The sequence below is a fragment of the Curcuma longa genome, chromosome 15 (assembly GCF_044706935.1).
Source record: "Curcuma longa cultivar G26 ecotype Majalengka, Jawa Barat chromosome 15, ITB_CL_G26_1.1, whole genome shotgun sequence".
NCBI lineage: Eukaryota > Viridiplantae > Streptophyta > Magnoliopsida > Zingiberales > Zingiberaceae > Curcuma > Curcuma longa.
In genome coordinates this window covers 4,147,139-4,169,886 of record NC_133875.1, presented here as the reverse complement: position 1 = coordinate 4,169,886, position 22,748 = coordinate 4,147,139, and the positions used below count along the sequence as shown (strand labels likewise).

At 41.4% G+C, this 22,748-nt stretch overlaps 6 protein-coding genes across 8 annotated transcripts; 2 read left to right on the top strand and 4 right to left on the bottom strand.

Annotated features, from left to right (window-relative positions):
- Positions 1–902: 902 nt before the first annotated feature.
- Positions 903–2,901, bottom strand: LOC141846654 (protein IQ-DOMAIN 19-like). Its single transcript, XM_074734695.1, has 3 exons — positions 2,472–2,901; positions 1,728–1,943; positions 903–1,663 (listed from the first exon to the last, which is right to left on the bottom strand). Exons 1-3 carry the CDS (start codon positions 2,874–2,876, stop codon positions 1,082–1,084), a joined length of 1,203 nt encoding a protein of 400 aa, XP_074590796.1. The 5' UTR covers positions 2,877–2,901; the 3' UTR covers positions 903–1,081.
- A 3,428-nt stretch (positions 2,902–6,329) lies between these two features.
- LOC141846260 (uncharacterized) lies at positions 6,330–7,075 on the bottom strand. The gene is made up of 2 exons (XM_074734271.1): positions 6,874–7,075; positions 6,330–6,774 (listed from the first exon to the last, which is right to left on the bottom strand). The coding sequence occupies exons 1-2, from the start codon at positions 6,938–6,940 to the stop codon at positions 6,539–6,541; spliced, it is 303 nt and encodes a 100-aa protein (XP_074590372.1). The 5' UTR covers positions 6,941–7,075; the 3' UTR covers positions 6,330–6,538.
- An 874-nt stretch (positions 7,076–7,949) lies between these two features.
- Positions 7,950–10,993, top strand: LOC141846258 (myosin-binding protein 7-like). The gene is made up of 3 exons (XM_074734268.1): positions 7,950–9,242; positions 10,715–10,761; positions 10,852–10,993. The coding sequence occupies exons 1-3, from the start codon at positions 7,950–7,952 to the stop codon at positions 10,991–10,993; spliced, it is 1,482 nt and encodes a 493-aa protein (XP_074590369.1).
- Positions 10,994–12,593: 1,600 nt separating this feature from the next.
- On the top strand, positions 12,594–15,909 carry LOC141846259 (uncharacterized). 2 transcript variants are annotated; one of them, XM_074734269.1, is made up of 10 exons: positions 12,594–12,872; positions 13,229–13,488; positions 13,576–13,765; positions 13,838–13,884; positions 14,022–14,098; positions 14,454–14,531; positions 14,612–14,693; positions 14,774–14,845; positions 14,925–15,035; positions 15,288–15,909. In XM_074734269.1, exons 2-10 carry the CDS (start codon positions 13,243–13,245, stop codon positions 15,687–15,689), a joined length of 1,305 nt encoding a protein of 434 aa, XP_074590370.1. In that variant the 5' UTR covers positions 12,594–12,872; positions 13,229–13,242; the 3' UTR covers positions 15,690–15,909. The 2 variants fall into 2 exon arrangements, with proteins under 2 accessions (XP_074590370.1, XP_074590371.1); XM_074734270.1 differs by having other exon boundaries at positions 13,212–13,488.
- Positions 15,910–16,312: 403 nt separating this feature from the next.
- LOC141846560 (uncharacterized) lies at positions 16,313–16,762 on the bottom strand. The gene has a single exon (XM_074734596.1). It carries the CDS (start codon positions 16,760–16,762, stop codon positions 16,313–16,315), a length of 450 nt encoding a protein of 149 aa, XP_074590697.1.
- Positions 16,763–17,212: 450 nt separating this feature from the next.
- On the bottom strand, positions 17,213–22,184 carry LOC141846150 (E3 ubiquitin-protein ligase DIS1-like). Of its 2 annotated transcripts, none has more exons than XM_074734148.1 (4): positions 22,166–22,184; positions 19,107–19,450; positions 18,139–18,522; positions 17,213–17,999 (listed from the first exon to the last, which is right to left on the bottom strand). In XM_074734148.1, the coding sequence occupies exons 2-4, from the start codon at positions 19,359–19,361 to the stop codon at positions 17,670–17,672; spliced, it is 969 nt and encodes a 322-aa protein (XP_074590249.1). In that variant the 5' UTR covers positions 19,362–19,450; positions 22,166–22,184; the 3' UTR covers positions 17,213–17,669. The 2 variants fall into 2 exon arrangements, with proteins under 2 accessions (XP_074590249.1, XP_074590248.1); XM_074734147.1 differs by lacking the exon at positions 22,166–22,184 and adding an exon at positions 21,355–21,535.
- Between the last annotated feature and the right edge of the window lie 564 nt (positions 22,185–22,748).

Sequence of the window (22,748 nt, the reverse complement as noted above, 5' to 3'; positions counted from 1 at the left end):
ACTAGATGAAGAGAAGACATCAATGGATGTCACAATTGAGCATTTTCTTCTCCTTTTCTCCTTGTTTTTTCGGTGGATGTGGACCGGGTAAACACACAAATGGCGACCAAAGAACAGACGAAAGAACAAGCAGAACATGTGCTTTGTTGTTCAGTGGGTTGCACTCGTTGAGCAGCTCAAGGTGGTGACACTGTTCCATGGACCAATCAATTCTACCTTTAAAACTAGTGCATTCATTTGGACTTAGATGTAGATTAATTTTACAGTGTTTTTACGACAAATTCTTATGGGCCCTTGGGTCGAGTTCAAATCAAGTCAAATTGGATTCATCTAAATTAGTGTTGGATTAAGCATAGAGGCATACATCAATCCATGGATTTCTCAATAAGCATGTTTCCTGCTCTTCTTCACAGTAAGTAGAAGAGATTACAGTTGCTGATAGGGAGAACCAGGCACTCAAGATGCCTTGATCTTTAATATATTACAATTACAGTAGGTATTCTTGCATTCACTTTTTGCTTGTTTGAATATTGAGATTAAAAAGTTATATATATAGATAAAGATAGTTTTATTTCAAGGACCTGAATGTTTGCCAGTAGCATCTTTTTTCTGAGAAGTATCGGAGCAATTTTTTCAGACTAATTCAGCTTTCTTTGTTATGAAATCTTTCAGTAATAAAGAACAAGAACGACATCTATGAATGAGGATCGCGATAACGCAGTGAAAAGTTCACAAGTTTGGCATCATACCATACCATTTCCATTCAAGATACAAGTTTCTTCTTGACTGACTCAATATGCATGGCTGCTTGAGTAGTTAAAAGGTCTTCTTTGCAAAACACAACCAACGACTACAAGAACACAAATGAAGCACAGTTGAATCATTAGATCATATAAACTCGATCACATTTACATTGCAGTGATGGTACATGTTGCAAGTAAACTTGTTAGAGAACTCGTCAGTGCTTGTTTCTCTGAACCTGAAAGTACAACATTGTATCGTTGCAGACACAGGTTTGAGCACAAAGAACATTGTGTGTGATCGACGATTGTATACCCTCAAATCCTGCTAGTGATTTGCACTAGTTGGCATTCGTCAGCACTGTGCTCGTCGAACCGCACTCACTGTCTTTAAGCGACATGTTCGACTTATCCAACTTCACTGACCAAGGATACTGATACAGAGATCCATTGGCTGTGGTGTTGATATGGGAGGACGATCGCTGCATCTTCACACTCCTTAGAGTGTTCCTTCCTTCCACCGGCGGCGGCCTCCACCGGCCGATATCCACTCTCTGTCGCGGGGCACTCTGCGACCGCACCTTGGCTATCGAGGACTTGGTGTTGGCCATGTAGTTGGGGAAGGAAGAGCAGTCATAGGAATGCCTTGGATAAGGCACTGATAGAGCAGAGAAGTAATGCGGACTGCTCTGTGCTGTTGCAAATGAGAAGTCCTCGAAGTGCCCACTCTGAGCCCTGGGGCTCATCTCCGTCAAGGCAGACGGAGCCGGCGAGAACTGTGGGTGGTGCTGATCTCTGTTGGAAGGAGTCCGACCATGGCCGTAGTAACCTGAGAGCCTGTTGTCACTCTTTGTGCTGCTTCTTGACACGCCAAGGTCCATCTCTACAATCTTAATGCACTCCTCTGTACCTCGATCCATGTCCTGCATTTTGCTTTGTTAGCAAGGATTCAGTGCTGTTTTTGCTCAAAACATGAACTGGACTTACATGTGAATGCCTAGATCTTGGGTGCTTTGGTGATCTTCTCCGGATGTCGCGGTAATCTTCTGTTGCTCGGAGTCTTTGTGCTCGAGCTCGTCCTTGAGCTGCTATTAGAGCCTCCATGCAACGAAGAGTGGTGGCAGCTTGCTTCCGGACCAGATGGCCTCTCACCAGAGCCTGTAGCTTCACCAGGCCTCTCAATGCGCACAGAGCTTTCCGTGCCTGAAAAAGAGTTGGATTAAGGCACAATAAGATTGTGTATTCCTCGCAGATTTGGCTAAGTTTGTTCTAAAAATCGAAATTTTGGTGTCACAGTCAAATGACAGTAATCTTTATCTTGGAACAGAGAAATCGAAGAAGAAACTGATGAAGAGATAAGTATCAATGCTCTTTGCACTGATGCCTTTCCGAGCCTGAAGCAAGAGTTGGATTATTGAACAGTATGATTCATTTTACCGTACTCTCAAGATAAGGATTTCAGTGTGTTTCTCGAAGATTTCGCTAATTTTGTTCTAAATATCAAATTTTGGGATTGACAGTTGAATGGCAGCAGTGATATTTGTGTTGGAACAGGGAAAACAAGGAGGAAGCTGATGAGGAGATGAGAGCAGAGACAGGATTCAGTCTGTTCTTTGCAGATTGCAGTGATTTCGTTGTAAAAATCAAAATTTGGGATTCGAATGAGAGTGATCTGTGTTGGAGCAGGGAAATCGAACGGAAAGCAGACTTAAGACGAGATGAGAGCAGAACCAGGTATCCTCGGAAAGCAGATTGAATCCTGGTGGCGGCGGCTTCTTCCTCCGCTGCGGTGGGTTTTTGGTGGGCGGAAGCTGCGCTCAGGCGTATCACCGCCGCGGCCGCCTGCGCAGCCGCCACCGCAGCGTCCGCCGCGGCAGCCGTGGCCACGGCGATCGCCATCGCGTGCCTCCTCTGCTCGATATCGGCCTCCGACAGCCGGTGAACCGGCGCAGTTATGGTGAGCTCCGACGAACTCGAGCTCCGACCAGCTGCAGCCGATCTCCGGAAGCTCCATCGCTTCTTCTCCTTGGTGGCCGGTTCCGGTTCCGGCGGCGGCAATGGCGACGTGAAGGCCTCCTTCTTCTCATCCTTCTTGCCGGTCAACAAGCTCCTCAGCCACTTGCCGGCCTTCCCCATTCTCTCTCCTACCACGAGGAGTCAACAGTCGCTGGCATGTGGGAAAAAGCTGGGGGAGACAAGGTATGAATATGGAGACACTTCTTATATATGTTTCCAAGTGTGGGATCGACAATTCAGAATTTGATAAATCAAATTAAATTAAATCAAACAAAATTAATTATCACCTTCATTTTAAGCTCGTATAAAACATTAAAAGCCAAATCCAATTGTAAGATTTTATAATATAGCTAGGTATTTGTATATCAACTTTTAAATTCAAATTTACATTAATTAGTATGCTAAGATTTTATTATGTTCATTAATCATCATAAAAAATTAAAAGACAGCTAAAATTATTGTGTTCTTTCTTTTTTTCGTTTATCCATTCCATTCTACTCAATTCTCGCCTTTCAGCAGCACTCATCTAGCTACCAGCTTGCCTCTTTGTTTACTCAATCGCAATCCTTGAATTCTTTACTGGCAAATGTAAAAGAGTTTCTTCAGGTTCCTTGCTGCAGAGCTGAAGCAAGCGAGCAATGGATCGATGAACAGTGAACTGAGGAGGAGGATCAAGGATTGAGGCAGAGGACCATGTGAAGGAAGCAGCAGGGAACGTGGTGGGTGGCCAGCGATTGCGAGTTGGGTTGTCAGCATCGATCTCACGCAAAGTTCATCGCCATCACTGGCTTCTCAGAGATCAAAGCTTCAGCAGGGTGTCACTCCTTTTTCACTATTTGAATCCGATTCCTCTACTGATGGCACTTTGATGGGGAGGAAAAGGTAGGTGGGGGACTGTCACTTTGTCCAACTTTAGTGATTCATTATTAACTGTGGAACGTAACCGTTTTCCAAAAGCAAGCAAAAAGGTAAATGATGATTAACCATGGCATGGTGGATTGCAGGGATGGAGCTGCTGCTGCTGCATCTACTGCATGCGTCGGTGGGCATTTGGTGTTGACTCTGATAGAAAAGGTTCAATGTTCTAATGAAGCTTTGATGCCATCGAGATGATGAAAGATCCAGACTCCTGCTAGTTAGTTCTTCTTTGTTTCGATCTCTTGGGAAAACTCAAATCAGTAGGTGAAATTATACTCTATACCACAATTGCATAAAGCTGCATGATCCATAATGAAGAAGGGGACCTTTGAGCTAACCCTATTAACGACTATTGAACCATTGCCTTGTCTCATTAATACACCCCACTGATGCTCCAAGTGGCCAAAAGAATTAGAATTATAATTAATGGAAGCGAAGTGGGATCATCGAGCACCACAAAAACTTATATTTTTCAATTATTTGAAAGGATCGGTTGGCAGTCACATGATGCCACTGCAAAATCCTACTTCTTTATAATTTGACCAAATGTCCGGAAGAACCTCAGCATCACTGTCTCTGATTTATTATATTTTTTAGGAGGAAAAATAAATACTCTTCCAGTTTGTTTTTTCTCTAGCTTTTCTCCAACTTAATTTATCTATCATATATGAACAGCTAGCCATGAACCTCCAGGAATCTCTGAAGAGTTTTTAAGAAAAAACAAAGTCTTCGAGTTCGACTCCATCCAATTTCTGAGAGGTAGTTAAGTCATTTAGTGTGAATAAGTTGATCAGTTCTTAAATATTTTGCTGGAGAGTGTTCGTCCACTATGTCTATACTCTATATAGTAGAAGAGTTGACTATATATTAATAGGGCATTAAATTAGATTTATACCTCTCAGTCATGATGGGTTCGAGGCGTCTCAAATAATTGTGTTACAAGGGTATATATATATTTCTCTATCACCTAACTAATTATTTAGTTTGTCGATCGTCTTCTAAACCACGTACAGTGAGAGAGACGCACAACCTGTCTGATGCTGCTACAGTAGGTTGTCAATTGTCATGCATCATGTTCTTCAATCTCGACTTAGTTAATGAATACGGGTGCGATACTTTTCCAACAAGTAGCAGCAGTAGGAACGGAGAGGATGAGGTCAGGGATAAACTTTCTAAACATTTATTAGCCATCAAGACTTTATCTGTTCTGTTCACATGCAGCCTTTCTCTCCCCCTAAACTAAAGTGCTTTAAACGAGAGCTTTAGAGAGAATAATACATATATATGCCGCTTTTAATCGCCCTCGCTAGCCCATGCATGTGCACGGCAATAAAGTAGGCACAGGGATCAGATCAGTCGCTTGGCTTTGTTAATTTGCACAGTGAAATTTGATCATGTCATGAAGTTTAGGAATATTTTAGAATACCTCCACTGTCTCCTCCTGTCCTCCATCTCTCTGATAAAAAAATTGAAGATTAGAGAAACACAGTCATATATAGCAGAGTGGGAGTGGTTCAGTTCAGTTTCCACAAAAAGGGCTCCTCTCCATGACTGCAAAAGTAACTCTTCTCTGTCATGCTCCGATGCACAAATTTGGGACCATCTTCATTAGCATCTCGCGTGGATCACATGCAGAAAAACCACCAAATGCCAAAAGCTGAGGTTAAGAGAGAAGAGAAGAGAAGAGAAGAGAAAGAGCTCTTGTTCCCTTGATGTAGCCACTCGCCTATGCTATTCAATATTCATGGCATAGTGCAAAAGGTAGAGTAGGAGTTAGAGGCAATATATAGAGACCACCTCACTACACCACTTTAATCCTTGGCTGAGGTCCTAACCTATTCATACCTTCAATCGCTTTTATTATTACTAGTTGTTCAAATCATATATACTTGAATATATTTGCTAGCTTTGATCAAATCTCCTTTGAATCATACTTTCATCCTAAAATTGCCCTTAATTCAGAAGGCCAACACCATAAATTGACTATATTAGGCCAAAAAGTGCTAAAAGCCAAAATTTTGTTCAAAGAAACATGAAGCTGAATTAATTAGAGGAAAAAAATGTGAGAGAAAGAAGGAAGGATCTTCCCTATGTGCAAATTATGTTGCAGCCAATGTTAGGCCTCGAGCAACGTCAAGTGAGGCGAGTGGCACAAGTCGAGTTAGGCCTCTCGAGCAACGTACGTCAATCGACTCTAACCTCAATATAGAATATGACTAGACAGAGTTGGACCATGCCAAATGATGTTTGCTGAACTGAAACCAGTTTGCCCGATCGATGTCAACTGGTGAGCATGAAATAAGTGATTTCATCTTTATGCATGGGCACGAGTGGAGTCGACTATGATGCATGCTTTGCTTTCGAGTTTGCTTGTCCTCCTCTGCCATGCATGATCATGCCAACCCCGGTCCCCTCAGAAAGAATGGTCCTATATTACATCACCATGCACATCAAAGTCCACCAGGTTGACTATTTGTCTCAAAATGTTGGGGGCCTTGGGGCACTCCATGTTCTTTGTGGGTCCTGAACTTGTCGAATCAATATGACAATTCGACGTACGTGCATACTTCAATAGTGAAGCCATGAAGGAGGCAAACAAAAGGCTATACAAACAAGAAGAGTTTGTGTTCGATAATTAACAAAAGGCTATACAAACAAGGATAACAAATACAGAACTGTTTAACTAGTGATAAGAAAGTGACTTCTTGATGATGATCATAACACCACTGTGCTAATAATTCCTAGAACTGTTTAATTAATAGATACAAGAACAACAATAAAGGGAGAAAGAAATAAATTCTTGATTTTTTTTTTTTTTTGAAATAAATGGAAAAACTGAGTGATTGAAGAAGAGAGGTTGGTGTTTACGGTTGGAAGAGCTTGTTGTGGCACTCGCATCGCCAGGCCTGCGGGTAGTAGTTCTCCGGCGGAACGCTGCCGGGGTGAATCACGACGAGCACCGCGCGGCACGGAGCACAGCCCCCGCACCGGCCGCGGCACGCCGGAGGGGAGGAACCGGCGAGCAGCAGCCTCTTTCGGGAAGAAGGTAGGACGCCGGCGGCGGCGAGGTTTCTCCTTTCTTTCGCCATCGTCCCGACCACTGCGCGCGCGCGGGGCGATTTAGGAGGTCAGAATAATCAAGAATTCGATGAAGAAATATAGAGTTGTTGCATGCTGTTGTCGTTGATGATGTACTTACAAAGAACTCCGGCCAGGATGAGGAAGAGCATGAGGCGGCGACGATGGTGGCGGAGGAAGTGATCCATGGAAGCTCGATCGATGGTCTGTTTCAATTCGGTTTGTGTGGCAGAATCGAAGAAGTGGAGTGGGGGATTGCTTGAAAAGAACAGAAGCGGAATTGGATGGATGGATCTCGGAATTGAAACGTGCGGCGAAGTGGCGTGGGGAATGGCAGCGATGGGATATTAATGATTTGCTAGTATATGTCTTTAATATAAAATGAACTTGGATATGGTGATATTTTCATTTGGGCCCCTGGACGGTAGGTAGTTTTATTTGCATCGGTTTCTTTTATGTAAATATTAGATAAAACAGGTGTTGTATGGTTAAACCGATTCCAAAACCCAAAGCCATTAGCCATTGAAGCACATTGTAAATATTCGTCGATATTTTTTTTAAATAAATAAATATTGTTGCTTAAAAAATATTTAAACATAATTTTTAAAATATTTAAACAGGTTCAATCAATATTTAATGTTGTACATGAATATATATTCAGTTCACATGCACTATTTTGTTTAATGATAAATTTAATAAAAATTTATTTGTATTTATTTAATATAAGTCAAATAAATATATTTGAACAATTCATTAAATAAATTAAATTAACTTAAATTAATTCATTAATTTTGTTATAAATAATAAAAAATTATAATATTAAACTTATTAACTAATTAAATAAATATAAAAAATTTAAATTAAGATTGAACTATCATTTCAAAATCAAAAGTTTAATTTACAAAAATTGATTATGGCCTCTATAATACTTTTAAAAAATTAACAGGGCATACAGTGAATTTAATTTTTTTTATTAATTCTCAAAATTCAATTCTTAATTTAGGCGCCTCGTTGTCATCTCCGTAACTTATTCTTCTGAACCTCTTGCTCCTCCTCCTCCCCTTCCCTTCCCATCTCCACCGCTGCTCTACCAAATTTCCATCTCAAAACCTAACTTTCCGATTTTATCGCTGGCCCCTGTTTCGAACCTCCTCGGCTTCGGCGGAGGAGGATTCCTTCTTCATCGTCCCAGAATTCATGCGGCGGCGGCGCCCCGCAATCGCCCTCTGTGATCGCCTCAACACCCCCTCCGAATCCATGACGATTCCAGACGGAGGAAGCGTTGATGTTGACGTATTCCGATGCTCCATCCCGCTCACCGTCTCGTGGCATCGCTGCCTCAAGCGGAAGCTGCACGAGAGGGACTCAGGTGCCCGTTGCCTCTCTTGCTTCACCGGAGAAGACGGTGGCGGCGAGAATGGATTTGCTAGGGTTGACATCGAGAACGAAGCGACGGCCCTGAGGGAGGCCCTCGCCAGCCACAAGCAGTCCGTTGAGAAGCTCCTCTTAGAGCTGGAGGAGGAGCGGAACGCCTCATCGTCTGCTGCCACCGAGGCGATGTCAATGATTATCCGGCTCCAACGCGAGAAGGCGGAGGCGCAGATGGAGGCGCGCCAGTTCCGCCGCCTCGCCGATGAGAAGATGGCCCATGACCAACAGGAGATCACCGCCCTCCAGGATCTCCTCTTCAAGCGCGAGCAGACCGTGGAAGCCCTAACCTGTGAGGTCCAGGCATACCGCCATCGCCTCCTCAGCTACGGCATCGGCGTCGACGACGGCGACGCGCCTCCCTCTGAGCCGCAGACCCCTGACACGGCCACCGCAACACCCACCCGCGATGCTGCCGGCTCCCAATTCGATGCCTTCCCTTGTGACTATCCGGCATTGCGGTGCGCCGATGATTCCGCCGCTGACCTCGACAAGTACCACTCTGGAGAGACCCCCCGCGCCGCTGATTCACCCCGTGGGCCGTTTCGCCCGCGCATTCACCAGTTCGAGCGGGTGCGAAGCGGCAGCTTTCGCAGTTTCAAGGACAAAGGCATCGTGGTGAGGCAGTCCCCGCGTCGGTGGTCGAGACATCTCAGGAGCTTCTCTTACGGAAGCTTCAGCTCTGGCCTTGAATTCCCAGCTGACGACGCATCCGACTGCGGCGCGAGAGACGACATTAGCGACAGAGTCTACACCGTGGACGCTGTGCACGGAGCGACAGAGGACTACGTGAGCACGCCGAGGGAGCTCAATGGAAAAAGAGGAATCGAGGATGAAACGCAAGAAGCGGAATTTAAGAGACTTCAGTCGAGGCTGCAGTTCCTCGAGGCGGATAGGGAGTCGATGCGGCAGAGTTTGATCTCCATAGGCACGGACAAAGCTCAAATTACACTTCTGAAAGAGATCGCACAACAAATGTGCAAAGAAGTGGCAACTGAAAGAAAGGTGGTGAAGAGGTCGTCTTCCATCAAGAAGTCTCCTTCACTTATGTCAACGGTTAAGGTGCTAGTTTATCTTTTTAAACTTCTACTTTCAAGTGCAATGCAGGTATATTTATTGGGAAAAAATTAGACAATAAGGCTACATTTGATTCACTGAAGAAAGCCTATTTTCTAGAGACATCAAAACTGAAAATAGACTAGTACCATAGGTTACATTTGAAATAAACCCCTTCAGACAAGGGAGTCTTTCCTAAGGAACTGCTTCTAGTAGTCAAAATTTTGCACAGGATTGATCATACCAATTTTTCCTTTTTTTTCAGTTTATTGTGCTAAACAGTTTATTACTTCTTTTTTGATGGGATGAGAAAAAAATTGCATGCCTTTTACTTGGCAAAACCTTTCATATCTATTACTTGGCAAAACGGTTACAAGTATGAGATCTTTTGATTATATATAATGGAAATGACCGAATTGATGAATAGTTCTACAAGAATCCAACTTAAATTATTGACCAGATAATTATCTTGATCCTGTAGAAAAAAAAATTCACAATACTTTTCCTGGTTCCTTATTCTCATTTCCTCTGTCCGAGAAGGAGTGTTTGTGTGCGAAACAGAGAGCTTGTTGTAAGACTTTAGCTTATGCATCAAGTATCTTGATTTAGAATATAGCACAATTCAATCCCTAAATGATCAATCAATTGAGACAGTGAAATCCTTGTAATATAGATATAATTGCATCATGTAACCTAGTTTTAACATGTTTCCTGTATCATGACTTAGAGGTACTGGCCTAAATTTGAGACCATATTAAATTAGGGCAGACTTCGTTTCATCCCAAAATAATGTGTGCCAATTAAGAGAAGAAACACTTCTAATATATTGGCGAAGCTCATTGCATCTCAAAATATTAGTTACTTGAGAGAGGAAAACTCATTTAATATAATGAATTATCATATTTGTCAATGCATGAATCATACATACTGGCCTACCTTTCATATCATGTTGAATTAGGTGGAATTGTTTCATCCTAAATTGATTAGTCACTTGGCATAGGGAAACTTTTTTAATTTATGAACATATTGGATCACTACACTCGACAATGTATGTCTCTGAGGTACTCCTAATTTGGCTACCATATTAAATTAGAGTGAAGTCCATTTCTTCCCAAAATGATCTCTCTCAAAAGAGAGAAACTTTTCTAGTATATAGACTTAATAGGCCATCTCACTTATCCATCTATGGTTAATGGATGTATAGCGCCTTAGCTTCAACTTAGATACTGGTGACGGTGCCATGTTTCTATGTTAAAAATACAAGCAAACAAGCAAGAATTGTTTGTGAACTATGTGGCTGAAAAAGTGCCATCTGAAACACTTCATTTCCACGAGCGACAAGTTAAATTGGTTCCGAGTTATTGCATTCTTATTTCACCTGGAAATGCTAGATGTCCTAGTGTCACTTGCAGGTAATCCTAATTTCTCAATAACATGTGTCATGCCTTCTCTTCTTTTGATTTCTGTTCTTTTTACAGAATGTCATCTCAATTGTTTTGTGGAGGAAAAGGTCATCTCGCGTCAAGTAAGTTCCCATCATCTAATTGACCTACTAATCTGCTAATTTCCATTTCAAGCCAATAAACGCTTAACATATCGTTTTCTATTCTACTAGATTTACGTTTGGGTTATCATCCAACAATGCTGGATTAGTACTACTGCTGGAAAAGTCTTCTCCCCGTTTGAGGCACAAGAGGTTCCTCACAAAAGCGCAGGGCTCAGGACTGAGTCCTAAGCATCGGGTGCTCACAACCTAACACTATCCATCTTGCGGTTCTCGTTCTCAGGTTTGCTTTCAGAAATGTATTCTTTTCATTGAGACTCGGCAAGAAGAAAGATCTAGTTTCAACCTCCATCCTGTTGTATATTTGTATTCAAACTTATTATTGTACGCACCCATTCTTGTAGCACAGCACATATTACTCACGTTGGCAGCTCTATCGTTAGAGGTACACAATAGTACCGTCCGGTTTAACTGGAATTTTATCCCAGCCATTGACAATTACTTACCATCAGCGGCTCGGATGAAATATGACTAAATCGGATGGTCGAAAAAGGTCGCATAGAGGGCCCTTTGATTTGTGCTCCATCTTTCTGATCTGTATTAGCATCCCCTTTCATATCGCAATTCGCAATCATTATGTATGCATTATCACCTATGTCTTATATGTCACTTGATCGGATCGTGTCGGGCTAAATCATTAAGACCGTTCTGTATGGTCCTGACCAAGTCACGCTCTCTTGATTGTTTCATTGAATCATGCGATGCTACAATCATAAATTGTTTCCTGATAGCTTTTGGGTTTAAATTACTCGCAAAATTCAAATGTGATTGAGATGTGATTTGATAAGAATGTGTATGATATGATCAAAATCAAATAGAATATAACCTTTTTAAATTGTTTAATTGACTTTCACAAAGCCTCTTTCGTACTAAAAACATATTTTAATTTATTTAACATATTTAGTTTGTACCACACTGTTTTAATGGTCACGATTTAAGTAAAATCAAATGATAGACAATTTTTAAATCGTTTAATTAATTAGGTTTCAAGAATCCTTCTGTGTATGTAAAATGTTTTCCCCCTAAAAGCACCTCACCTCTTCAGGTCAATGAAGAAGATTAGTGTTCCTATTTGTGAAGGGAATACGACGAGACGTCGCACCTAACCTCGCAGTACGACGACTTCGTAAGTTTAACGCGAGATATCTACGTCACTTAGGGCGTTGCCTATTGGATAAAAGTTCACCTGGCCTTGAGGACCCTGCACGTGCTGCCAATCATGATGCTGGTGGAGATCTGAGACGAAATTAGGGCGTTGCCTGTTCCTACCAGAGCATCGGATCCTCACCCGTCGCCAGCACAGACGGCAACGCATCACCGGCCTGCTGGGAGCGGCGCCATGATTGGGGCCCATCGCACGGCTCAGATCTTCCCATTGCACGACCGCAGCCGTCCGATCTGACCCGCCCACCCGCCCACCCACGTTGCCTCCAGCTCACTCGTAAACTTCCTCTCCCCCCGACGCCGCACCACCGAGTGCGTCGCGTCTCCTTGCTCTGCACTTCACGACCGCACGATCGGCTACACGAACCATAAGGCCGCCGTCCGATTGATCTCCAGCACAGAAATTTCATCGGGTACCCCGGGGAGGGAGTTCTCGTTCCAGTAGCGCTGCTCGAGCGACGCCACGTCAGCGACCGCCCACGTTCTACCTCCCGAAGGCTTAATAGACCAAGACACCCCTCCGTCTCCCACGTTCTTTCGGTAAAGAAAGGGGGCTATTATAGTAAACTATGGTGGCATTTTAGTAAATAACGCTGGGTCTACATGTACTACGAAAAAATGGCCGAGCTTTTCTGCTATGGAACGATAGGAGAGCGAGGAAGTAGTGGCTACGAATCCGAGTAGAGATCGCCGTCGGAGAAGCTAGGGCTGTGTGGAGAGGACGGAGATTTAGGTGTCGCGGTGAGGGGACATGTCGTTCTTCGAGCGGGCGTCGGTTTAAGAGAGTTCGGACTTGAATTCCCGGGCGCTTCGATCTCGCAACGTTAAGGGCGGATCGCTTCTATTCTCTCGCGGATCAGTTTGCGTTCCTTCGGATCCCCTTTTTTTCTCTTCGCGCAATCAGTTAGGTACGATGCGATCTCTTTCTATTCCTATTATTAATGATGATCTCTAGTGTGGTTCGCTTGATTGGTGACAGTGCGGATCGGTCAGTGTCAGATGAGATTTTTCGAATTTGGATCTCTAGTTTTGGGTATCGCTGCTTGATAATGTTGGTTATTCAGTTGAATTAGCCACAGATCAAAGTTCGTTTCTCTTATTTATGTTTAGGGAGATATGTGGGGCGACGGAATTGAGGCTGAAGTAGAATTGGACCAGATTACCATTGTTTAATTCAGGATATGTAAATTTTCATACAATTATTGCATAAAAGTATGATCTTGTAATGAAATTTTGCAAAGTCACAGTTGCTGTGGTGTGGCAGAATACCTTGCGGAGATGGAATCTGGTGATGGAGTTGAAATGGAGCTTAGTAAAGGAACTCCGGAAACATCTCCAGAAGCCAATGGATTTAGTTCTCAGATAAATAAGGAGAATGAAATTGTCGAAAACGGTGCTGATGCTGTTCATGCAAGCAGTGGCTCCGAGGACACCTCAAAAGTCGAAGTCCCTGAGTTTTCTAGAGACAGCCACGAAGTTTCTGAATCTGCTAGAGAGAACAACGCATCATCAAATCTCATCAAGGTAATTGGTCGTTTCCTGTTGTCTATTTCCACAAACATGGAGAATTATGTTCTGTAGAAGATGTGATTTCGACAATTTCTTGTGCAGAAAGGTGGATCTGACGAATGTAATCAATTCAAGAAGACAAAGAAAAATTTGGGACTTCTGAATGGTTCTGTAGGTGAACTGAACGAGAAAAGGAAGGCTCTTTCACAGAGCTCGTCCTTTCCATCTAAAGGGTCACTTAACACCACCACTTTAACAAGGCAGACTAGAATTGCATCATCCAAAACAAATGGTTTGATCTTCTCCTACTCCGTTCATTTAGGAATGAATTGTGTTTTGCTTGGTTGATCTTGCAAATTTGCAGGGCACCTTACTGCTAAGACTACCGCATCAAGTGTTCAGAAAACATTGGTAAGTCTAGACATCGGTGGTTTTACTTTTCTTTTTCTACAATATGAGAACAAGATTATTTTAGTAATCCTGCATGGGTGATCATTTGCTGTGATTTACTTTGGGCAAACCTTTAACACTAGTTTTGCTCACTCCAGGCTGTGAACAAAGGCTCAGGAGAGGTGATTATTAGTGACAAATCTGCTACGAATGGTACTTCTATGGAAGATGGAAAGTAAGTACCTTCTGTGAGAAATGCATTCCGTCATCCAAGTGCTTAGGAACTATTTTTATCCATTATTAGTTATGGTCTTCCCTAGTTTCTTAATCATTGGATAGTCTGTTATTTGGGACAACTTTGGATACACTTCAGGAAATAAATTAGAAAACATCAGAGGATAGATAAATCCACATCTAAATAAAATGAACATATCCTTTCCTGTTAGTGCAAGTGTTGCAACATTTGCATACTATACTTGTCCAAGAACCTGATGCACAATTGAAGACAGTGCATATTTTCTTAAAAATGGCTTAACCATGTAAAATGTTATCTATTCTTTCGAAATGAGGTTTATGTTCATCTGATGCAGGTCCTCTGATACCAAGGAAAAACTCTCAGATAGCTCGTTGTCAACCAAAAACGACGACGATGCCCACTCCAATGCCTCGTAATTTCATGCTTATCCAATATTCTTCATGTTTTTACCTCCTTAGACTTTGTTTGAGGATTTTGTTATGCTTATTCCAGAAGTACAACACCACGTGGAAGAAAGAGTACTGGTTGTGGTTTTAATTTTAGGTTGGATGAGCGTGCTGAGAAACGCAAAGAGGTGAACATATGGATTTTATTTTTTGACATATTTTATAGAGTATAAATACAAATTTAACTAATGTTTTATTGTTTTCCCAGTTTTTCATGAAGCTTGAAGAGAAGAATCATGCAAAAGAACTTGAAAAGACCAACTTGGATGCAAAATCTCAGGTGCTCTTTGTGTTTGAAATGTATGCTGTCCTACAGAGGGAATGTCAAATTAAAGTTAGGAAAAATATCTAACTTACAGGAAAATCAAGAGGCTGAGATCAGACGATTGAGGAAGAGCTTGAACTTCAAAGCTACTCCAATGCCAAGCTTTTATCAAGAACCTAGTCCTCCAAAAGTCGAACTGAAGAAGGTAAAGTTACCATCTTAGCTTTCACAACCTTCATTACACATTTGTAAGCTCATTCATAAACCTTCACTAGAAATAGAGGGAATATATCTGCAGCAGCTTTCCTTAATCATGGATCTAGCAAATTGACAAAATGTCTCCTTAGACCTTTAGTTCTACATAGCTAGTTCTACATGACCAAGAATAATGGCTATGCTTCAATTAAGCAGTTTGTTCCGGGTGTATACTTGTGTCGTTAACCTTGCTCATCTACAGATCCCTCCCACTCGGCCCAGGTCGCCTAAACTTGGGCGTCGCAAATCATCTGCTACAGCCACTGACACTTCTTTGGAAGCTATCAACTCAAGTGAGAACTCAGCCAAATCGAATGACATCTCCACAACCAGCAAGGGGAATGCAAATGCCACGGCTCCCAAAAACCCAAAGCCGAAGACACTGGCCAAGTTTCCATCTCTCAAGTCAACTACCACAAAGCCCGACGTAAAATCTAGCACTGCAGACAAACATGCATCGAACCCAAAGCCTATGGTCGAGGTATTTCAGATGGACAACCACGCAGTCGCATCATCTCCTGAGGACAAAACTGAGGGAGATAAGGCAGTGGCCAACCTCGCTGAATCTGAAGTAGTGCCCCAGCAAGTTTCTGTGCTTGGGTAAGTAGTTGCCGAACGCTTCTTGCTCGTAAGTATATTAATTTTGTGGCCATTTGTGAATACAGAGGTTGTGTGCTGCTTGAAAGGTATGATTCGGATCTTTTGCTGCAACTGCAAATTTTATTGTTTCCAATTAGTAGCTAATGCTGCACGACAATATCTGTTAGACCATGTAAATCGTTTATATATTCTGTTGTTTGATTTATGTTAATGCGTTTAAGCTATGCCTCGTTTGATTGAGTTGATGGATGCCTCATGCCTTAGATTTAATTATGTTAAAACCATTAAAAATTAGGCAATACAGGAATAAAGACAAGCAGATTGGAAGTGATCGAATTCCATCAGCTTAGACCTGCAGAAGCACTTGGCAACTGGTCAATAGACAAAAGGATCAGCACCAAGGCATCCAAATAAAATATATATTTGTATTAATCAAGAACAAAGACTTGATTCCTCCCCCAAGTTCCAGTTCCTCTATCATCCACAACGAGAGGAATCTCAAATTCAAGTGGTTCAAGTGGAATTGATCCAAAAGCAGGACATCGTCAATTGGAAATTCTATCTTGATGGTCTTCTCCTTTGTTTTCGAACGATCAGAGGCAAAGTTTGTCTTTTTTGAGCTTTTTTTTACGTCTCCCTCTGCGAAGGACTCCGCCAGAACCCGGCGCCGTAGAACTTCGCGATCATGTCCTTCTCCAGCTTCACCACCTCCTCCGACGTCGTATTCGCCGGTAAAGACTCCGCCGCCTCCAAGATGAACCCGCCGAGGATGTTGTTCTCGTCGTCGTGAAAAGCGCCGACTTTGTACTCGTTGGCTTTTGTTCTCTTCTCCTTCAGGCGGACCTGTCTTCTCCGTCTCCGCCGCGCGCGCTGGACGATCGCGGACGGAAGCTTGACGGCAGAAACGACGACCAGGCTCGCCAGGCAGCAGGGAAAGCAACAGAGAACCGCCGCGCACTCCGCCGCGGTCTCCCCGGCGCCTGCCCGTAACCGGTCTCCCCTGCGCGGTGTCGCTGACGCGATCGGAGGCCTCCGGCGCTCGGGCAGGGGCGCCGCGTGTCGGGGCGTTTCCTCCATCTCCGTACCCTTTTGGTGTTCCCTTTCGGTTTCTGGAAGAAGCGGAATATATAAAGCAAGAAGAAGAACCACCTTGCAAAGCGGAAGACGACGGTACGAAGCTTCTTCAACCTGGATTTGATGACGTCGAGTCATTCGTCCTGTAGGTAGCGGGGCCCATGCCCGTGTTTGACCGAGTGGGTAGCCTCCGTTTACTAGCAAAAGAATTTAGTTTAATTTTATTTCTTTATCAAATCCATTCAATACACACATAATATATATAAATATTGAGCAAAATCAGAGTAGCGCTTTTATTCTTAAAATCACCAAACATATTTCCAATTTTCACTATTATCACTAGAACATCTCTCGCCCATCTTTGATCAATCAAAAATCGAACTTTTTACACAAAATTTTACTAATTGAAGATAAAAAAATATCTTAATTCAAATGGAAATGTACACATGGATGGAGTTCCGAAAGATTTTTCAATAAATTCACACAGGTACATGATTCACTATAATTGCACACACTACATTTATCAGCCTCATTCATGACACCTCGAGTTCAGATATTTTCTTCTGCTATTACTCTCCAAAGCCCAAAGAAGTGTATTCATATTCAGACTTGAACTTGAGCAATGTTTCATCATCAAACTGCTTGAGCCAACCCACTTAGTTTGATTTTCAATTCATGGTCTAAAAAAACCATTCACCGGCATATGATTTGCCAAATCGACCTGCAATTATATGCTAAGATTTTAGCGTTGCAGTGAACATATTTCTGCAAAACTACACCAGTCCACAGGATTAAATACACCGATGGGCTCGATCAGATCCCGGACTGCAACTCCCAGTGGGACTGAAAAAATTGAACCCTGTACAGCAGATGAGATGCTTTTCATAACCCCATATCTGATCGTATATATTCATATTCCTCCAGTCTCCTTCCAAATCCTGCCCAAAACTCTCAGCTTCAGCACCTTCTGATCGCTGCCGGAGAAATAAAGGGCGATGTTCCGGTGAACTATGAGCCCATCGTGGCTGTCTCGCACCATCCTGTGGTGAGTCCTGATGCTTCGAGGCACACCCTGCCATTTCATCTTGCGCCCCTGGCCTCCGATTTCAAGGCAATAGTTGAACTTCCTTGCCTCAGACTCTTCGCCCAAGAAACGGATGAAGGCCATATAAACTGGCTCGCAACCGAGCACAAACGCTTCGAAATGAAGGCAAAAGTAGCAGTCGAAGCAGTTGAATAGCTGGGAGCAATGATCAAATGGAAAGAGATAACAATCAAAATGTGTCAAAAAGACAAGAAATAATCCATGTGTATTAACAAGTAACTTCCTAAGTAACCACAGAAAAAATGCAGTATGTCTCAGGAAAGGCTTTGCTTACAGTTAGAGTCCATGAGCAATTGTCAACAGAATGAGGATCCTGTTTCACATAACGGTGATTGAAAGTGCTTCCTGCTTGAAGATCCAATTTGTGGCATTGTCTCAGATGTGACAGAAGTTGATGAATGTCTCCGGTGAAGGGACAATCTGAACCAGGATGAGGGCATGCATAAGGCCGGTAAACGCAACGTGTTTCGTGCTGCAACTTGCTGTAATAGGGCATCATATCTGTGCAACCAAGATGATGGTATGAACAAGGTAAATGGAGTGAAGCAGCAAGTTTTTCCAGTGCTAAACAACGAATTTGGCCAATTTCCTTTCGGCAGATGGAGCACTTGTTCACTTTGTTTTTGCAGGAAAAGCACAAAGTGTGCCCACTTGGACACTGAAAGAACGTAAACCAAAGGTAAGCATATCGGTATGAATTCTAAATAACATATGATCAGAAATAAAAACACACTCATTGTGTTCAGCACATGTAGATTAATGATATAAGTGAGGCAACTTCTCCATTATAAGTCTGCCCATGCACAATATGCAAGAAATAAAACTTGTCATAGAAATTAAATTTAAAATTACACAAAAAAATAGTACAAGCATATACTGCAACAAACTGTTTGATCCAACTATTTGAGATCAGTCCCATAGATCTTCTTACCCTATAACTGAGTTCTATGACTGATCATATCTTAGCAATACTAATCTCTTATGTTTTGTAGTGTCTAACATTTACTGTAATCAGAGATTAAAAACTAAACTGGATCTGGTTGCTCAAAAAATAGGATATGAATAAGCAATCCATACTTGAAACCAAGAATCCTCAAATTAGCATAAACTATGAACGCTAGACAGATTAGCATCCTTGCAGTACATTTTGAAGTAAAATACAGTGTTGGTTGATCTGTTTTTTTGAAGAGTAAGTAAAAAATTTCGGTGCAAAAATAGTACTCCTGCTGATACTCAACAAACCTGCTGAATTGGTGGAAACATTGTGTTTCTGCAGACAGAGCACTCTAATAGTTTGTCGATGTCACTGTTTGGAAGCATAAATGAAGATTTTCCATGTGGTGAATTCACTGCAGACTGAGGTCGAACCTGTTCCTTTGGCTTGAGAGACTTGAGGTTCATAGGTGGAGGAGAGGATGGTTCATCCATAATTATAGGCTGAACAGTGCAGGATGAGCTTGCAAATGTTTGCTTCTTTCCCAGCAAAAAGTTGGTCATCTTGTTGGATTACTGAAGAAAAATCCCCACTTTAATTATATTTTAACTATGCTCAGACAGACCAAAAGTAAATTTCATCATCACATGACCTGCACAAATTTTAGCCAGTACCTATTAAAATGTTCTGCACATTGAATAAAAAAATAGTATATCAAGAAACAAATAGTAGGATGGCATTCTGTAATAAGAATAACAATTAAATGTGAAACTGTACTTTGTGAAGGTTGGCTAGTTTGGTTGTGGAGCTGTTGCTCCAGGATAATATCAACAAAATGGTTAGATATCATCCAATCTAACAATCCTCATGAAAATGGTTCTCATGCATATAGTATCTGGATCTACTGCTTTATCTTTTCATGAATCAAAGTAGAACAAGAAGTTATCTAAATCTGTCATGTGGGTCATATTTAAAGAAAAAAAATAAAGTACCAATCCATTAAGTAAATAAGAGTCCACAAGGAAAAGGCCAACAGGAAGTATCTATGCTTGGGTTTTCATAGCATACTATGAATCCACTAGTAATATGCTTGGTTCATCTTTTTAAATCTATTTGCCTTGTGACGTATGCTTGTTTACTAGGAATGGAAACTCTCACTATCATTCTCAACACACTTAAGAAATATAAATGATCTTTACAAATATCACCAAAGGTATAAATTAATTGCCTTTCATACCAATTCAAGATTTTGGGATAAATGATCAATAAATCATCATTAACATGGTACCAAGTTCAAATCTTATCTACGAGACTGCTATTTTATCATTAATTCATGTATTAAGGGCAACCAAGTGAATCCACCCACACATGAAGGGGAAGTATCAAGGATATAAATGTATAGATTGGTATGTTCCCCAACAACTGGAGCTTTTGGGATAAATGATTGACCAATGAACTTTAACATTATATAGATCTCAATGGCAAAAATGATCCATGTACTCAACTTAAATTACTAGCAGTTATGACTGGTTATGGTTGAAACCAATGCACAACTCATAAATGATAATGATCAAGACAGAGACATGGGATCACCCTATGCAGCTATACTGTTGGACCAAAAAGGGATTGTTCTAGTGACCTAACTAGTCTAAAAGATGCAAAGGAGCAACCTTTGGATGACACCAATATAACCCTCCTTAAAGGGAATAGAAAGCAATGCCAGAAAGATTGAAACTGTTTCTATCCATTAAAAACTATCATAATCCTGATTTTACTTCCTTGTGTTCCTTGACGTTACCAAAGTGTTGGCATGCAGAAAATGAAAGGATAAAAGATTCAATTACTACATTGCATGAGACTTCAAAAATTGATTGAATAACTAGAACTTAATATGACTGTTTGATTTCTCTTCTTCCTAAAACTCTTGTTCTTACTTCTTAGTCACACCCATAAATGTGCACATATGTTAGTTAAAACTATCAACTATCAAATTGGATCCATAATGCCAAGGGATAATCGATTAAGAAACATGTGTAGTCATAATTCTGAAACATGATTGGAATATAGAAACTAGCATTAATCCGACTACCTTATACAAACTTCTATCAGTATTATCTGTATGATCATGGCTAAAAGGGAAACTCAAAACCAAATATGAATTAATTTAACCCCGATATGAAAACTTGATTCTACTGCTCAATATGCACGCTCAAACACAATTCCACAAGCAAACCATAAAATGCGGAGAAAAGAATAGTCTTCGGAAGTCCAATAACAAGATTTTTTTTTTTAAGAAAACGCTAATACATCTAAAATAAAAGCAAGAGAATCAAAGACATCCGTCTTCCATCATACGTTCAAATTAGTAACCCTAAAAGAAAAGAAAAAACAAAAACGCAAATCACGAATCCCCCATCCGCAAAGCAAAGACAGACAGATGCAGGGAGAGAAAAAAAACTCCCTCGACCATCAAAATCAATAAGATGCACGGCAGCAAAAGATCGACAGACACGATTCAAAAGGAGATGCCACAAGGAAGGACAAAATGAAACGAACCAAAAGACGAAGCAATTTGAGAAAGCTAGCTGAAGGATTGAAGAAGAATCCGAGGTCAAATCCCTCGAATTGTCTCACGCTTCCCACTCCTCGGACTCGATCGCGATCCTTTTCTTCGATCTCCAATCTCATTCGCCCTCGCTCGCTGTCTCAAAAAAAGGTGCGAGCGAGAACCGGAAGTGTGTCAGAAACGGGACGGAGGGCAACGGAACGGGGCATGCGTTATGACGATACTACCCCTAATATGAATTTATATTGCAACAGAAAGTGTAAATTAGTTGTTAAGAGAAGGGTAGAAATGTCAACAAGTTATGCGGTGGTCGTTTCCAAGTAATCCGGAAAAGATTCCGGGAAATTAGTACGTGTGTCAACTAATTGTCTTTTGTAGTCCCAACGGGTTGTTGTAATGTCGTTAATTAAGGGAAAACTTTCATTTTGATCCATCAATTTATTTTTTTAACAAAATGCTCTCTATAGTTTGAAAATTAGTAAATCACCGCTCAAAAGTTTTTTTTTTTTTTTTTGCAGCTACTAGCTAATTCAACAATTAGTTTGATTTATTTACACACTAGTCATCAAATTTTGAAATCATATCATCTCATCTATTCAATAAACTTCGTATAAAGAATATTGGAGATCATTAAGCCATGAATAATTAATGATGCCGCTTTTAAATTACAATTAACCCATCATCATCATCCTATTCCTAGCTCCAAATGAGTTTGGATATATAGGAGAATTAACCCTAAAATTATGAATATGATTAAGAATAAGAATGTAGAATCTATAATTTGAGGATTAGATTACATACCAAGCAAACATGATCGCATCCAGAACTTGGAATAATTGGATTAGCAAGATGATGAAGAATTATATATGATGTATTGATGCCATTGTGGGTATATAAATAGACGTGGGTTGGGCAAGCTTACATGCTAAATATGTACACCAATAAAGTTTATTTATTAATTAATTATCATGATTAATTTAATTGGATAAAAATTAAAATTAAAATTAAAAAAGGGGAAATAGGTGTCATGTAAGGATGCATAAACAATTCATTGGGCCCCATAATTTTGTGGTCGAATGATTTGAGCCGGCAAGGGTCGGCGATGGGACTCAGACTTGTCATGCCTCGGGTGCGAACACGTAGAGTTATTATGGGGAGTGGGGTTCGGCAGTGGAAATCCAGCAGTCGCATGCGGACGAATGGGTCATGGCCAATGGCCCTGTGGACGAGGTGGCAAGCGGTTTCGTGTGGGATTTGAAGTAGTTTTCTGGTCAAAAATATCAATGAAATGTGTTGAATCTCGATTGGATATTCGGCTATAGCTCATCGATCATCTCATCTCGATCGATTTAATTCAATTCTGGGCGCCTCATAATTGAGATAA